The sequence below is a fragment of the Rattus norvegicus genome, chromosome 1, assembly GCF_036323735.1.
Source record: "Rattus norvegicus strain BN/NHsdMcwi chromosome 1, GRCr8, whole genome shotgun sequence".
Classification (NCBI taxonomy): domain Eukaryota; kingdom Metazoa; phylum Chordata; class Mammalia; order Rodentia; family Muridae; genus Rattus; species Rattus norvegicus.
Window position 1 is genome coordinate 60,307,784 of NC_086019.1, and position 18,532 is coordinate 60,326,315.

An 18,532-nucleotide genomic window follows, 5' to 3' on the forward strand; every position below is an offset into this window, starting at 1 on the left:
TGGTCCAACATAGCCACACTTATAAGGGAGAAAGAAAATAACAAAGTGAGGGTGCTCAATTTCATTAAGCATCAGAATTTAAATGTTTTGGCAATGTAAACCTACTTAATTATGGGGGTAGTTTAAAAGTACACCATTTCCACAAACTTTTCCCCTTTATAATACTGAGAGCTAGAACAACCCTGATTAATGTAATTCAGTGTTTCAAGGGCAGAGGACATATAACCTGAATGAATGTCCATACACACACACACACACACAAACACACACACACACACACGCATATATATATATATATATATATGTATGTATTTGGTCATACACATTCATACTTACGTAAATATATAACCATATACAACAAACAGCCAATACCAAACAAAAAGTAGAGAAACTTGAAGCAATCCCACTAAAATCAGGAACAAGGCAAGCCTGCACACTCTGCCCCTATCTATACAATATATTACAAGAGTTTATAGACAGAGCAATAGGAGAACAAAAAGAGATCAAAGGGATACACATTGGGAAAGAGGAAGTTAAGATATCACTATTGGTGGATGAAATGGTAGTATAAACATGTGACCAGAAAAAATTGTACCAGAACTCCTCCAGCTGATAAACAACTTAAGCAGAGTGCCTGGATAGAAAATTCACTCTACCAAATCACCTGTCTTCCCCTACTCAAAAAAATAATGGGCTGAGAAAAATTAGGGAAACAGCACCCTTCACATTAGTCACATATAATATAAAATACCTCAGCGTGACTCTAACCAAGCAAGTGAAAGATCTGTACAACAGGGACAAGTCTCCGATGAAAGAAATTGGAGAAGACCCCAGAAGATGGAAAGATCTCCCATGCTCTTGGAGCAGCAGGATAAAGAGAGTAAAATGGCCATCTTACCAAAAGCAGTCTATAGATTCAATGCAATCCCCGTCAAAATTCCAACTCACTTCCTCATAGAGTTAGAGCAATTCTCAAATTCATCTAGAATGACAAAAAAACACAGGATAGGGCAAATATTCTCAACAATAAAAGAAATTCTGGGAGATCAGCATTCCTGACTTCAACCTGTACTACAGAGTAATAATTTTAAAAAACAAACAGTTATTGGTACAGGGACAGGAAAGTAGATCAAAGTAATGCAATGTACAACCCAGAAAATAACCCTACACATGGATGGGAACTTAATCTGTGACAAAGAAGCCAAATCCATCTGGCATAAAAAAAAAAAAAACAGCATTTTCAACCAAAGGTGTTGGTTGAACTGTCGGTGAGCATGAAAAGAGTGCAAATTTATCTATTCTCAACTCCTTGTACAATGTTCAAGTCCAAGTGGATCAAGAACCTCCATATAAAACCAGACATGCTGAATATAATAGAAGAGACCGTGGGAAAGAGCCTCAAACACATTGGCACAGGGGGAAATTTCTGACTAGAATTCCAATGGCTTATGTTCTAAAATCACCATTCGACAAATGGGACCTCATAAAATTGAAAAGTATCTGTACGGCAAAGGTCTTAATCATTAGGAGAAAATGGCAATCCAGAGATTGGGAAAAGATCTCTACTGATCCTACATTTGATAGAGAGCTAATATAAAAAATACACAAAAAAAATAAAAAAAAAATTAAAAAAAAATACACAAAAATTCAGAAGTTAGTCTCCAAAAATCCAAAAACAATATTTTTCAAACGGTGTACAGAGCTAAACAAAGAATTCTCAACTAAGGAGCCTTGAAAGGATGAGAAGCACTTAAAGAAGTGTTCAACATCCTTCCTCTTCAGGGAAGTGTAAATCAAAATGACCCTCACAATCCACAGCACAGCAATGACTAAGATCAAAACCACAGGTGACAGGAAATGCTGGCAAGGATGTGGAGAAAGATCAACACTCTTCTACTGCTGGTAGAACTGCAAGCTGTTAAAATCACTTTAGAAATCAATTCAGTGCTTCCTCAGAAAATTAAAAATAGTTCTACATGAACAACTAGCTATAACACTACTAGACATAAATCCTCAAAGATGTTCCAACATATAACAAGGCCCCATGCTCTCTTATGTTTATATAAGCCTTATTTATACTATCTAGACGTTGTAACCAATCCACATGTACCTCAATGGAAGCATGGATATAGAAATTGAGATGCATTTGCACATTAGAGTACTACCAAGTTAGTATAAACAATGACTTCACGAAATTACAGGGAAATGAATAGATCTAAAATATATAAACTTGAGAGAGGTAACCCAGACACAAGCTGTGTACAAACTCATAAGTTGTTATTACCCCCAAAAGCTCAATATGCCACAATAAACCTCACAAACCATATGGAGCTTAAGAAGAAGGAAGACCGGGTTGGGGATTTAGCTCAGTGGTAGAGCCCTTGCCTAGGAAGCGTAAGGCCCTGGGTTCAGTTCGGTCCCCAGCTCCGAAAAAAAAAAAAAGAAGAAGGAAGACCAAAGTGTGGATGTTCATTCCCACATAGTACAGGGAACAAAATAATCACAGGAGGTAGAGCAAGGCAGGGACCTGTGAGCAAGAGAGTAGTGGTAGATACATATGCAGGGTTGTGGGGAGGACAGGATCAGGTGATAGAAAAGACATGAGCGAATTAGAGTTTCAGGAAATTGATTAAAAGTATGTAGCAGTGGGGAATGATGAACTGGGTGTAGCCACTACAAAGTCCCAGATGTTAGGGTAGTGAGAGTCCCCCAGGATGCAAAAGGTTGACTTTATCTAACGTATGCAACAAGGGGGACCTGCAATCTGTATAGACACCTCCACTAGATAGACACAGCCCCACATAGGCAAAGGGGCCACACAATCATCCTAAATTTTTTTTCTTTTTCTTTTTTTTCGGAGCTGGGGACCGAACTCAGGGCCTTGCACTTGCTAGGCAAGCGCTCTACCACTGAGCTAAATCCCCAACTCCTCATTTCAAATTTTTAACCTAGGTATGTTCAAGTCCAAAGTAAAGACAGCAATAAAAAAATAGAACAGACACTGAAGGAAAGGCCATTCCTTTCCTTCAGTGCTCCACCTAGGATTCCATCCCATGAGCAGATACCAAACTGAGACACTATTACTGATGTCAAGATGTGCTTACTGACAGAAGCCTGCTATTGCTATTCCCTGAGAGGTTGTACCAGCACTTGACCCATACAGCTGTAGATACTTACAGCCAACAATCAGACTGTGCCTGGGGAACCCACTGGAAGAGCTAGGTGAAGGACTGAAGGACCTGAGGGAATTCAGCCCCATAAGAAAAACATTATCAGGTTACTGGACACACAGAGCTCCGAAGAACAAAGCAAAAACTAAAGAATACACATGGAGGGAACCATGGCTCCAGATACATGGCTTTCACTGACATCAATGGGAGAGGAGGCCCCTGGTCCTGTGGAGGTTTGATATGCCAGCATAGGGGAATGTTAGAGTGGTCAGGCAGGAGTAGGGGAGAGAGTGGAGGAGCTCCCTCATAGACGCCAAGCTGAGGGGCATGGGGAGGATGGAATGGGTGATTGCGGAGGGGCAACAAGGAAGTGGATATCATTTGAAATTAAATGAATAAATTGTTTAATTTTAAAAAATCTCATGATCATCTCAGTAGATTCTGAAAAGGCCTTTGGCAAAACGTGACAGTCCATCATGTGAAACTTACACAGAGAGAAGGATACAGAAGAATACATGAACACAAAGTAATATACAGCAGTCCACTAGCCAATGTCAAACTAAATAGAGAGAAACTTAAAATAATTCCCATAAACTCTGGGGCAGGGCATGGCTGGCCACCCTCTCCCTAACATTTCAATATAGTTCTTGAAGTTCAGGCTAGAGGAATAAGACAACTAAATGTGAAAAACGAGATATGCATTTGAAGGGAAGAAGATATCATATTGGCATTTGTGATGATATCATAGTATGTACAAGAGCCCCAAAAAATTCTATCACAGAACTCCTACATTTGATAAATACCTTCAGTAAAGTGGGTGGATACAACATTAACTAAAAAAAATCAGTACCATTCTTTTAAACAAACAATGAAGGGGCTGACAAATAAATTAGGGAAACATTGCTCTTTACAATAGCAACAAATAATATAAATATCTTAGTGTAACTCTAAGAAAGTGCAAGATCTGTATGACAAAAATTTTAAATCTCTGAAAAAAACAATTGAAAGATATCAGAAAGTGAATGCAATACCCATTAAAATACCAAAACAAGTCTTTACAAACCTTAACAGTGAAATTCTCAACTTCAAGTGAAAGATTTAATAAACCCAAGAAAGCTAAAACATTCCTGAACAATAACAGAATTTCAGGAGGAATCACCATCTCTGATTTACTGCTGTCCTACAGAGCTATAGCAATAAAACTACAGTATTGGTATAGGAACAGGCAGGCTGATCAATAAAATGAAATCCAAGGCCCTGAAATAAACCCACACAAGTATGGATGCTTATTGTCAATAAAGTGGGCAAAATCATATGACAAAAAATAAGAAAGCATCTTGAACAGGTGGTGCTGGTTTAATTGGATATAGGCATAGGGAAGAATGCAATGAGCCTTATCTATAAACCTGTGCAAAACACATGTCCAAGTGGATCAAAGACCTCAAAATAAAACCTTATACATCAAATCTGATACAAGAAAAAGTGAGAAATAGGCTTGAGCACATTGGTACAGGAGACAACTTCCTGAGCAGAACACCAATGGCGCTCAGATATTGAGATCAACAATTAATAAATGAAACTTGATGAAACTGAAAAGCTTCTGTAAGTAAAACAAAACACTTAATAGAAATGTCTGCATACAGGTTGGAAGAGGATCTTCACCAACCCTATAGTGCACAAAAGGCTAATATTAAAATTACATAAATAACAATTGAAACTACAAGAGACCAAATATCCTAACCTAATAATGTGGTGCAGAGATAAATTCATCAGCAGAAATTGAATGGCCAAGAGCCACTTAAAGAACTGGTCACCATCCTTGGTCATCAGGTATATCCAAATCAAAAGCACCCTGGGATTCCAACTTATGTGCATCAGTATGGATAAAATAAAAATCTAAAGTGACATCCAGCACATGCTGATGAGGATGTGGAATAGTGGGAACACTACTCCATTGCTGCTTGGATTGAAAACTTGTACATCCATTTTCGAAATCATATTGGCAGTTTCTCAGAAAACTGGGAATCAGTTTTCATCTGGACTTAGCAAAACAACCCTGGGACATATAATCAAATGGTGACCCACCATCCCACAAGGACGCTTGATGAACTATGTTAATAGTGGTTTTATCTGTAATGTCCAAGAACTGAAAACAACCTGTATGTCCCCCTACTGAAGAATGGATACAGGAAATATTGTATATCTACACAATGGAATACTCGTCAGCTATTAAGAATAAATACATTATGAATTTTGTAGGTAAATGGATGAACTTGAGAATGTTATCCTGAGTGAGGTAACCCAGAACCACAGAAAAATGTATGTCATTTATAAGTGGACATTAACCATAAAGTGCAGGATAACAGGTTGATAGGCATGAAGGAAGAAGGAGGGCCTGAGTGAGGAGGTGTGGATCTCACAAGAAGGAGAAACAAAATAGTCTAAGAAGGATGAAGTGATGGAACAGGGTAAGAGAAGAGGCAGGAAAGGAGATGGAAATGCTGGTCAGGTCTAGGGAGAGGGGTTTGGAAGAGGACTAGGAGTGAGATTACAAATTGTCTGGGCAGGAGTGTTCAGGGATCTCTGGTGACTTGCTGGATGCCTGGTAAGGGAGAGGATGGGGGAGTCTATGGGGGTGACTCTAGCTTAGATTCCTACTGGAGCAGAAGATGGAAATGGCCACCTCCTGTAGCAAGAAATAACTTCTAGCAGAGGAAGAGGACATCAATGCACTCACAACACCTTCAACTCAAAATCTGTTTTGCCAATAAGTGTGCAGGGATAAAGGTAAAGCAGATATTGAGGGACCAACCAATCAATGACTGCCCCAAAGTGAGATCCATCTCATGTGACAGAGACAACCTCTGACAGTACTTACGTTACTCTGATTTACTTGCAGACAGAAAAGTAGCACACCTGTCTCTGGAGAGGCTTCACTCAGCAGCTGAAGGCCACAGTCAGTCCTCAGATGGAGCTTGGGAAGTCTTGTGGAAGAGTGGGGGAGAGTGGTGAGCAGACTAGAGGGGTTAAAACACTACAAGAAGTCCCCTACAGTCAGATACCTTGGACCATGGAGTATGCTAGAGCCTGGGCAACCAACCCCAGGGCCAGGTGTAGCTATCTGCAGTTGGTCTCCATGTGGGTCATCTGACAATTAGATCCAGGACTGTTTCAGTCTCTCTTGCCTGCCATGGGACCCCTTCCCCATACCTGGGCAGCCTGATTGTAAATCTGTGGGACAGGGGGTGCCTCATACTGTTGGGAGTAGATGCCCCAGGGCAAGGTGGTACCTAGGGAGTCTGCCCTTCTACAAAGAGAAGGGAGAGCATTATGATGAGAAGGATTTGTAAGGTGGCACTGGGAAAGGAGGAGGGAGAGTGGCTGGGATCAGGATGTAACCTAAAGAAAGAATACAGTACTGGAATTAAGAAAGTTAGACTGGAAATTGGAAAGATTGCTCAGTGTTAAGAGAACTGATTGCTCTTCCAGAAGTCCTGAGTTCAAATGCCAGCAACCACATTGTGGCTCACAAATATCTCTGATGAGATTTGATGCCCTCTCTGGTATTTCTAAAGACAGCGACATTGTATATATGTATACAGACACACACACACACACACACACACACACACACACACACACACACACACACACATATATATATATATATATATCAAATGAATAAATGAATAAATAAACAAACAAACGTAGGATTATTATTATTATTATTATTATTATTATTATTATTATTATTATTATTCATCCAGGATATCAGCAGCCCTAGAATTCTCATGAGATGGGCTGCTGTGACTGTGATACAGGGGTGGCAGGGAGGTTCTGACACTGAACAAGCCCAGAGTGCTGCCTCTGCTCACATTGTGCCAGCACCTTAGCCTAACTCTAGATGTCCTAAACTCTGAGAGGAGGAAGGAGATCTTCCTACATAGAAGATGTTCTCTGAATCTGTGCTGGCCAAGGTCAAGCCAGAGTGTGTGAACATTCCAGTTCCAGCCCCTGAGGGTTCTCTGCCTGCCTGGTGTTTTGTTGTGCTTTATGTCTGGCAAGGTGAAGATGTGGCCCATACTAGGAATATCTTTGAAGACAACTGCCCTGGGTTCCCATGCTAAAATTCAATTAGGGACTGACAGGGACCTAAATACCAACAAGACAGTGCCAAGACCATGAGTTCCAAAATCAAGAGCAAATGGGGCCTTGATGGTATCCTGTGCTGATCTGACAGGAGTCAGCACACACAATTCTCCTGCACATCCAATGCCCCTTGGAAAAATCCTCTGTCAAGGGTAAGTGATGCCTCATGAGAATGAACTGTCAGCGTAGGACAAGACACTTGGGACTACTGTCCTGAACTCACCAGTCTCTGATGAATGGGCTTTGAAAAGTTTTCAGGACACAGAATGGGGTGTGTAAGCAGGTGCAGGTAATCCTTGGGTAACACATAGTTCCTGAGGAGGTTCTGAGAGCTGTTGGATCCACTCCTGGAAAAGGCAGCATTGTGTTCAGGGGGGTAAGAAAGCATGAGCCTGCTGATGTTTTCACAGTATTGCATGGGAACAGTAACAATGCCCTTAGGAGCAGGATGTCCTAACACTCTCAGATCAAGCAGACAGCCTAGAGCCTATTAGGCCCATATCCCAAGAGAATGCCGCTCATGTGTGAAGCTTCTATAGCCAGGAAGCTGGAGCAGGGAACATTGACATTGTCTCAGTTAGGGGTTTACTGCTGAGAACAGACACACCATGACCAATGCAGTTCTTATAAGGACAACATTAATGGACACAGGATTGCAGGTTCAGAGACTCAGTCCAGTATCATCAAGCTGGGAGCATGGCAGCATCCAGGCAGTCATGGTGCCAGAGTCAGTGAGAGGTCTACATATTCATCTGAAGGCTGCTTGGGGAAGACTGGCTTGCATGTGGATAGGAAAATGGTTTTAAAGCCCATGCCCACAGTGACACACCTACTTTAACAAGACCACGCCTCCTAATATTGCCACTCCCTGAGCTAAGCATATACAAACCATCATAGACATCTTGCAGGAGGGTGGTACTGTTCTATCAGAGAGAAGCCTCTGCTCCCATTAATATACTGAGGTCAACCCTGGGTAGGGCACAGAGACCTCCACACATCCTGGGACTCAGGGAGGCATCCTATGAAAGAGCTTTTTCCTAGAAGGAAACATGGGTGTAGGCCTCCCTTCCAGCCAGGCTGTAGGGAGTCTCCAATGCTAAACTCTGTCTTTTTGCAGAAGTGAAACAATCAAAATTCACCCTTAACAGTACAGTGAATAGCAAAAATGGTGAAAGGTATAAAAAGAACCAATTAGTACCTGAGCATGAGGATTGGTTTTATATGAAATGTGGGTGGGTGCAGTGCAGTATCTTCCTACATGTACCCACATGTTCAGTAACTACCCTGTTCGATGCAGCTTTACACATAACCATCTGGAATCCATTCACTGAGTGACTCCATCCCTGGACTGGAAGCTATAGGTTGCACTTTTTTATCCAGGTCTCCCAGCGCAGGGACAGGGATGCATGGATAAAGTGGAGAGAAGCAGACTGGAATGGTGCAGAGGTTATCCTGCCAACCACCCCAAGCACCCAGCAGCATGACAATGTAGAACAGCGAGCAGTTTCCCAGCCAGCCTCACTCCCCATAGACAGACTTCTTCCAGTCCCTCCTTATGCCAAGGAAAGAAAAGCAAAAAAAGTAGGGGCAGGGAAAGAAAAATTGCTATACTCCCAGGAGCCAAGGACAAGCCCCCTCCCATCCTCTGATCTGACCCCATAACCAGCCACAGCCAAGTCCTGGGCTCATCTCTAGAGGCACATGGACCCAGGCAGATGAGCCCTTGAATCACAATCGGCTCCTCAAAAGCATCCTATGGGTGTCAGTCCTAAGTCCATGAATCAGAGGTGCTCTGCACAGCTATTCAGAGAAGCCTTCTTTTGATCTCTGTGAAGATCTCTCTGTTGGATGTCAGAGGAGAGTGTCCATCCAGCATCAGTCCTGGGACTGTGGCCCTCTAATGTGTTAGCCCATGTGAACCTCCCCACAGAGCCCCACCTGTCCTTGTGCAACTCCTCCTTGATCGCTTTTATAGGAAGATATTTAGAGTCCCTTGCAGGAGGCAGGGAAAATGGCACACAGCTGAGGGTGGTAGACAAACCTGGGAACACATCAAATATTGAGTTGGTGTGAGGCTCCCTAAGCCATGCTTGGGCAGGTCTGTGCCAGCGATCCCATAAGACCCTTTGATTCTCCCCATGTACACAGCAGGAACCAATTGCAGGCCTACCCTCTGCCCAGAGCAAAGGGAGATTGGAACTTGGATTCCAACCCTGGCCATTCCTATAATACCTGACCTTGTAACCCTTGCTCCCTTTGGGGCTCAACAGTGCCCCTCAAATGTAGACAACAATGTCTAGATGGTGTTCACAGCTTTTCTTCCCTGAAACTGTGCTTTGTTTGATACTACAAACCAGGAAGTAGGGACTTAAACTTGAGATCACTGACTCAGGCTAGGGAGGACTCCAGGGCACCTGAGCTCAGCTGCAAAGGCAGAAGCTGAACCACAGTGAGCAGATGTGGCACACTTTGCTGTTTCTTTCCTTTTCTGCTCTCAGGCCTTTCAGTGAACTCTACAGATGAGGATCTTTCCTCCCAGGCTTAGTGTCTGCAGCCATGAGAGTCCTCTACAGGGGACTCCAAACCCCAGAAGAGTCTTCAGAAGGAAAGGGGTACACACTGCACTGCCCCCAGCACTCTGAGAAACAGAGACCCTTTCTGGGCTTGGGCCAGTCAGTGCTCAATAGTTAGCTTCTGGCTGCACTGGCTGCTCACAAATAACACAGCAGACTGGGTCCTGTGACCTGGCTGTCACAGACTGTGATTGAGAATTCATTTCAACTGTGTCAGCATAGCCACTCTGTTCCTTCTGGTCCCAGGTTGCACAGAGCTCCTTGTCCTCATACATGCCGGTTCCATCACTGGACCTTAATATTTAAAGTGAGCCCTACACTCAGGATGGACTTGGTTTTCTATACATCATGCCAACCTCTGTGTGATAGGAAGTGTCTGCCTGTATATGCATACCCCCTTATGTGCCTAGGTGTCCATGCATACCACTACCCCCTGTCCTGTCAGAGGCCATCCTCTGGACAGGTCCTCAGGCCTGCATGTCAGACCACCTGTCTTCAAGCCCCAACCCCTCCCCACTCCACAGATGCTGAGCTTATGGGCTTTGCTGATGCACCCAACATTGATGGGGGTTTGGGGGATTGAAACTCAATTCCTTACCCTTGGGAGGCAAGTGCTCTGCCTATCCCTGCAGCTTTGTCTAAGGTGCTTGATGATAACCTAGAGACTTTCTGAGGATTTATGAAATCAGTGTCATCTTGATCGGTCAGTTTAGAAACACAGCTTTGTTTTTTTTTAATTTTTTTTTAACAGTGTACCATTAGTTTGAGGCTAATCATTCAGAATTCAATGAAAAATGACACCCTGAGTGTAGACATGACGACTTTGAAGCAGGAGGCATAGAAAACATTCAAAACAGAGAACTGAGGAGAGGTAAACATCTTACAGGCTTTGATTTCTAAAAGCCTTAAATCTCTCCATAGCCCACAGAAGCCAGAGCCTTGAAGCCCTTCCCAACCATGTCATGACAGGTCCTATTGTGACCTCATGAGGAGCGACTGTGAGGCGTCCCAGCCAACAGATGTTAAGCTGTTGCCAGGCCTGGATTTCTTTGAGTGCTTTGAGAGGAGGTGTGGAGTGGAGCCCTCTGCGACTTGTTTGTATCTTGTGAGCTGTGTGTGGTTGTATTGGATTTTACTGTACTGTGTATATGTGTATGTATCAGTGTGTGTAAGAGAGTGTGTGCTGACATATTTGCCTGTGTGTGAGTGTGTGTACACTTTCGCTTGTATGTTTGTCAGTATATGTAGGAGTGTGTGAGCTTACAGGTTTGTTTGTGTGTATGTTTGTATGTGTGTACCACCTCTTTTGTGTGTGTGTGTGTGTCCCTGTGTGTGTGTGTCTGTGATGTGCATTTTTTGAGGTTTACTTGTGTGTAAGTATGTGTATGCCTGTTCCTAAGTGATTGTGTTTTGTATGAATCTGGGCGTTTGTCTGTGTGTGTGCCTGTGTGTGTGTGTGTGTGTGTGTGTGTGCGTGTTTGTGTGTGCACGCACGTGCCCATCCCCTTTTGCCCCTTGTATCTATATTACCTGTACCTCAGTGCAAAAGAGTGTAGAGGCTAGAAGTCACCCCGGCTCCTGTTCCTGAGGAAGGTCCTCAACCTCATTTTCAAGACAGGCTCTCTCACTGGCCTGCAGCTGCCCAAGTACCTGTCTTGGGTCTCCAGTGGCTCCCAGGAATTTGATATGCCAACCCCATAATATCAGATTAAAGGCCTACGTAGACTGCTGGCTGCTTATTTATGGATTGATTTTTTTTCTATGTGATTAAGAGATAGAATTAGGCCATATATTCTCAAGACCACTGACTATTTCCTTATTGTGGTTTTGTTTTATTTATGTATTTATTTATGTATTTATTTATGTATTTATTTATTTATTTATTATGGATTGCTGGATTCATTTTGGTGGTGGTTTTTATGTTCTCACATGCTATATTATTGCTTTGATTATTTACGGTTCTGCAGTCGGATGATTCACTCTATCTCCACTTTCAATGTCCTGCAGTTTCATCCTTTTACATTATTTCTGTTTCTCTATTTATTGAGTACAAGCAATCATTGGCTTAGACTTGATACAAATTTGCCCTTTGTGACACCTTGACTCTTCGGCCTTTGTTTAAGGTTTACTGTTCACTGATATTTAACTGCCTTATTCCTTGTGCTTGGTTAATTTTAATTTTCAGTATTTTGCTCTGGAGAGTTGTGGATTTTTGTGGATCACTAGGTCCTGAAATTCAATGGAGTTTTCCCTTAAGTGTTGGCTTTTTACATTTGTTTGTTTTGTCTTATACTCAGTCTTTCTCCTCTCATTTCTTTTATCTGACCTTTTTCTTCAAACAATCCATTCACAGTATTGATCAGTTTTGGCCGCCCAATCCTATTGTAGTATAACGATTTTTATTTTCATCATTACATTTAGTATTTGTGTGCTCTTGGCTTTCTCTTTTGGGGATGGTTATTTGGGTGGCTTTTACTGATGATTCTTCATATTTCCCCCTGTTCATAATTTTACTCTATTTTTCTAGTCTAGTCTTTTCTTTGTTATTATTTTTTTCTTTTTGTTTCATTTGTTTCTTTTAGGTTCCACATGAGTAATTTTAGTTCCTGAATTGCTCCATCTTTTTCATTATTTGATTCCATTTGTTTGTTATTTTTAGGTAGCATTAGTACTGATAAAATGCCTACAGAGACTGAGGAGGAGTTACCACCTTCTAGTCCCGATCCCAGTATCTCTCAGGAGGGAACCTTTCATTCCCAATATAAAGTACTGAAGACTATTGGAAAAGGAAGCTATGCCAAGGTCCTCCTGTCCCACCACCAGCTCACAGGAACCCCAGTGGCGGTCAAAGTTCTCCGAAAGAACAAGCAGTGGTTCCGGCCAGCCATGACAGAAGCAAACATAATGAGAAAGATCAACCACCCCAACATTGATTCTCTCTTACAAGTCATTGAAAACAAAACTAGAATATACCTCATAATGGAGCTGGTGGAAGGCCAACAACTCTACCAATACATCAGGGAGTCAGGGCATATAGAGGAGGATGAGGCCCGGCAAATATTTGAACAGATATTATCAGCAGTGAGCTACTGCCATGAAAAGGGGATTGTTCACCGAGACCTGAAAGTGGACAATATAATGATTGATAAAAACAAAAAGGTCAAAGTCATCGACTTTGGGCTTAGCACCGAAACACAACCTGGACAAATGCTAAACCAGCACTGCGGTGCATATTCTTTTGGTTTCCCGGAACGCTTCCTTGGACTTCTGTATGACGGGATGAAGAATGATATGTGGACAATAGGAGTGGTCTTGTATTATATGGTAGTGGGAAAGCTCCCATTTGATTCTGTGATCATCCAAGAATTACAAAAACAAGTTGTTGCAGGGGTGTATCCTGCCCCCTGTGGGGTTTCAGAAGAACTGGAGATCCTCCTTAGTCAATTACTAACAGTAAATCCAATGTATAGACCAACAGCCAGTGAGGTGATGAAACACGCCTGGTTCAAAGAACACGGGAAGGGGTTCACAGTTCGTTGTGAAGAACTGCTTCCCCTCAGGCCAGACCCTGAAATTTTGGGTGCGATGAAATGCATGGGATTTCAAGCCTCTGTAATAAAATACTCCCTAATAAAAAGAAAAATATAATGAGGAAATGGCAACTTATTGCTTCCTACAACAGCAGGCTCTCCCGGGGTATGGCTGCACAGCCCAGGCACAGCAAGTGAGTCCCATTGCAGCCCCATTTCCTAGCCTTGATCCTGCTGCTGCTTTTAGATTACAAAGAAAGAGGAGTGGAAGCTTGCCAGTCCTTGACACCTTGCAGGTGTCATTCTCCCAAGGTCACTTATCTCATTATGGCCAGAAGGTTCATACAAAAGGAGGAAGAAGGTCCACTGTGGCTGGTCGTCTCAGGCCACTACCGATGACACCTACACAGGACCACTATCACAAATGTGCCATGAGTGTCCCATACATTCAAACAACAAGCATCTTCAGTGAGAAGAGTAGCAACAAGGAAATAAAAGAAGATAATCTACTCTCCCACAGAGTCCCATTAGAGGATAAGCCCATCTCCAGCAGGGTCGGGCACAGAGGTTTTAAGGGGTGGACCAGGAATATAGCAAATGCCCTGATAAAGCTTTGTTGCTGCTTGCCAAGGAGAAAGAAACCTCGCCTGGGGCAGAACAGAATCTCACCCCAGAAATGAGCCACAGGGAGAGTCCAGATAACAAGCAGCAGGCACAGCCCAGGTACCTTCGTGCTTTGTCCTTTCTAGTTTGCTCTATGCTGGTCCTTCCTCTGTCTCTGGTTTCCATTTTCCCCACAATTCTTACCTTGTATCTTCTCTAAGTTCTTTTATGAGGTTTCCCCAACACAAAGCCTTCTCCCTCTTCTTGATTTCTCCTCTTCCCAGCAGGGACTCAATATGAATTCCCCACTCTACAGAGTTTTCTTGTTGACCCATCCCTTCAGATGGACTCCAGCTCCCCCTTAGGCCAATAGCTCCCACAGGGTGAGGACTAGAGATTCATGGGCTCATGGACTCATCCATGGGCTACTGGTTCTAGCACATGTGGTCATCAATCACAAGTGCTGCAGAACAGAGTCTTATGTTTTCAAATGTAACATCCCACTCCTTTAAGCCTTAAAATTAATAACAAGGTTTGTCACTGAATAAGTATCAACAACCTAGTTTGTTGGTTATTGTTGATGGTCAGAATCCTGCATGCATGCATATTGTTTTGCATACTGATTTTTTCATTCCTAAGACCTAGCAATTGATATATATATATATATATATATATATATATATATATATATATATATGTAACATTTCTAAATGATTTCTTTCAAAAATCTTAACTGAGAAGTAGAAGAGAAGATTTGATAAAATAATAAGGCAATCAAAGCTCCAAATGGTAATCTAAGTATTCTACCGCATAAGATTTTTGCTTAGAATAAATTGACTTTTTTTCTCTCACAGTGCCATCTTGAAATTCTGTCATGTCCTGAGTATAAACAGGAGGTGATTTCAGACACATGGCCAAGGAAAAGACACCAGCAGAAGCTACAGCACCAACAGGAGAAACAGCAATAGCACCAGCAGCATTAGCAGCAGAAGGAGGAGGAGGAGAAAGAGGAGGAAGAGGAGGATTCCCCAACACCAATCTCCTCCCTCCTCTTGATTTCTCCTCTTCTCAGCAGGGACCCAATATGAATGATGAGTTCCCCACTCTACAGAGTTGTCTTGTTGACCCATCCCTTCAGATGGACTCCATCTCCCCTTTAGGCCAATAGATCCACAGGGTGAGAACTACAGGGTCATGGGATCATGTACTCCTCCATGGGCTACTAATCCATAGAGAAACGGGCCTGTAATACCAGACACTCAAGACACACAGTAGGTAGGGGGATCAGAACTTCAAGGCTAGCCTGGTCTACATCATGAGTTTAAGATCAGCTTGGACAACTTAGTGACACCCTTTTTCTAGAGGTGAGGAGGGCTAAGGCTACTAACTCAGTGGTAGAGTACTCGTGGGGAAACAGACTGCTGTCCATTGATACCTCTCCTTCCTTGCTCGGAAATACACAATGGTATGAGAAGAGTCAAAGGTTCCTGGCCTAGCATCCACTATTCTATTTGCTACATCATTAAGGGTGCAGTCTTTGGGGTGGAGTTTTTGGTATTTTGGTCAGGGATCAAATCTATGAAATAAAACTTAAGCAATACTCTCATTGCTGTCAGAGTGGCAGGTGGATGATAAATGCTTGCCCACCTGCATCAGTACAAAGCTGGTTCCTTGGACTCCCTGCAAACACATCACTGCTAACTGTGTGCCTGGTATAGGCTTTTCCAGGACTATCCATAGCTTGAAAACCTTCCCTGCTATGGACCCTCGTGTGGGCATCCTGCCTTTCTCAGTCTCAGAATGGAGCAAAGATCCCCTGCTCACCTCTAGGCTACAGGTCAGGGACCTCTTCCATCACATAGTGAACAAGACTGGCACAGCTGCACACACCTTGGAAATAGAATGTATTGGCAACCCTTAACAAAAAAGATGGTTCTTACTTTCTATTATGGCATTCTATAAAATACGGGTATTTCCTGGTATAATTACACATGTCATTGATTGTGTGTGTGCGTATGTTTTTTGAGGTTGGAGGGGGATAATTCATTTCTCTAAGCCCCTTCCTCAATGCTGGGTGATAAACATTGACTCTCATATAGATTTTAATAATTATACATTTATTTATATATTTTTAAGATTCGTTTATTTTTCCAACTTTTGTAGCTCTTTCTGTGTGTGTGTCTGTGTCTGTGTGTGTGTGTGTGTGTGTGTGTGTGTGTGTGTGTAATTAGATATAATACTCAGGGTCAGTAATCCTACCCTTGAGCTACCCTATAACTTTTTATGTTTTAAACAGCTTTATTATGATATCTTTGACATATAAAGCTGATATGTGCTAGAGCTGAGCATATTGATGTTCTTAAAGACATGTTCTTCCTCAGATACAGAACGTGAGCTGGCTAAAATCCTTGCTACTCCTGCAGATTAACCTTGTCATGCACTGAAGCAATGGGGCACATACTAAGCACACTCCCTGAGCTGCTTCCTAGGTTGGTAGCACTGGCTCCATCCCAGGCACAGCTGGAGTGGGCAGCTGTAAGGTTGAGGACCTGCACTCAGGACACTGGGCCCCAAGAGCACCTCACCTGCTGGTCATCCTGTGTACCTCTGAATGTCACTCCTGGGTTCTCACTGCCTGGCACTTAACCATAGACACCACTGTAGAACTGTCTAAGGCCAGAAGGGCAAAAACATTGTTGTTATAAATTTCTACTATGGAAACATCAAATGTTGTGCTTCTTGAACAGTTTTATGAAATGAACCTGGGAGAAACGCAAGAAATATGGCCTGAAGTCTCTTCTGGAACTGCCACTCCAGCATAAGCGTCCACAGGCAGTCAGTCTCCTCTGCACTACCGTCCCCCTTGTTTTGCAACTCATGGATCTCCTTGCTTAGCATATGCACAAGGTGCATTTGCTGTTGCTTCTCCAGCTTCTTCCTGACATCTTATTTTTATGGGTCTGGAGACAGACTCCCCAGAGGACAGCACCTCTTTTCTGATAGTTATGAACTGCAGATCCCTGTGCTCAATAGTGGGGGGCTGCTGCAGGGACTACAACACCAGAACGACTGTTTCTTGGGGCCTCTGCAGTGTGGAAAGTTTTCCTGGTTTGGTCGGTGTGGTCAAAGATGAGAAGGAAGCAAGTTCAGGGAATGAGAGTGCATCTGTCGCCCTTTCCTCTCCTGCTCCCTGTGCTTCCTCTCTGCTTCCTTGTCCAGACAGGCCTTCTATATCTCAGACCACCACTGCTGCTCCTCACTCTTTTTTCCCAGCCACCTGTGCAGACTGGGATGCTGCCTTGTTTGCAGAAGGAGGGGGGAGTGGCAAATCCACTGAAATGCCACCAATATCTGGTGTAGTGGACCTGTGGTAGAGGAGGTGGTGGAGGGAGGTCTGTTCATATGGGCTGGGAGACAGTCACAGGGTGGGGAGCACCTCTGCTGGGGTTTCCCAATGGCCAGGACCACTCTTGGTCAGAGTGGAAGCAGGGGTAACTGACTGGGAGGAAGAGTTCAGGTGCTCCTGGCTGCATGTGCTAGATTCCACTGAGGACCTCTGGATCCACATATCACTGTCACACTAGAGACCCTTGCCAGCCTCTACTCTGTGGAGCTCAAGTAGGTAAAACTTCCTGAAGCTCTTCCTTGGAAGGGGTAAGAGGCTGAGAAAAGAAAAGAGGAAGCTATACTACTTCAGGGACTCACCAGAGATATTAGCAAAATTTCATGCATGTTTCTTCCTCACAGAGGAGGTAACAAAAACTGGGGAATGGTTATATAACCAGACCTGACACTGCTTTATGGCTCACTGGCCAAGTAGCCAGCTGTTCCTGTGTCTACAAAGGAATAAAAAGATTTTTTCTATACACTGATGCATGCTGTTTGTGGCATTGTCACTCCTGAAATTTAGCTCCTAACTTCAGGTAGGTAGAGGGGTCTGTTTTTGTGAAATGTAAAGAAGTAAACAATCAGATGCTTAAAACTGCATAAAAGGCATACTTTTTCCTCAGGTATCTGTTTTATAATCTTTTAAAAAGCATTCATGGGGGTTGACAGCCCGAAACAACCTTTGCCATTTCAGGAAAAGTGTGATGGAGGGAAGATTTGTATGGTGGGTTACTGGGAAGACAGGATTGTAAAGGAAATAAATAAATGGTTTTCTAAAAAGCATGTATTTTAAATGCCCTGCTAAAAACTATAATTTTGATACTATGCTTTCAATAAAAAACATTTCACATTTTATTTACTCATTTAAACTAATTCTCATTTTCCCAGATTCATTAATTTAGTATTAATTTACTTGAGTAGCATAATAAAAATAAAACTGAAAAAATAAAAAGTAAAAATAAAAGCTGAGTCAGGGTCAAAAGAGGATTCACAATACTGCACCTAACAGACTGTGAATATATCTAGTAAACCGTACCAACAGATCTGATCTGTATCATGATCCAGAAGTATTTCTCAGCATCATGAACTCAGTCTCAACTAACTTCTTCCTTTAAACCTG

At 42.7% G+C, this 18,532-nt stretch overlaps 1 protein-coding gene and 1 pseudogene across 1 annotated transcript; both read left to right on the top strand.

Annotated features, from left to right (window-relative positions):
- The window catches only part of LOC134485036 (sperm motility kinase Y-like), a 319,058-nt pseudogene that overhangs the window by 192,897 nt on the left and 107,629 nt on the right, over window positions 1–18,532 (top strand).
- LOC134485023 (sperm motility kinase Y-like) lies at window positions 10,928–16,059 on the top strand. Its single transcript, XM_063280844.1, has 2 exons — window positions 10,928–10,960; window positions 12,552–16,059. Exon 2 carries the CDS (start codon window positions 12,572–12,574, stop codon window positions 13,538–13,540), a length of 969 nt encoding a protein of 322 aa, XP_063136914.1. The 5' UTR covers window positions 10,928–10,960; window positions 12,552–12,571; the 3' UTR covers window positions 13,541–16,059.

Bases quoted from the DNA above. Each gene is read 5' to 3' on its own strand.
- LOC134485023 (XM_063280844.1), top strand. From the start codon at position 12,572: ATGCCTACAGAGACTGAGGAGGAGTTACCACCTTCTAGTCCCGATCCC.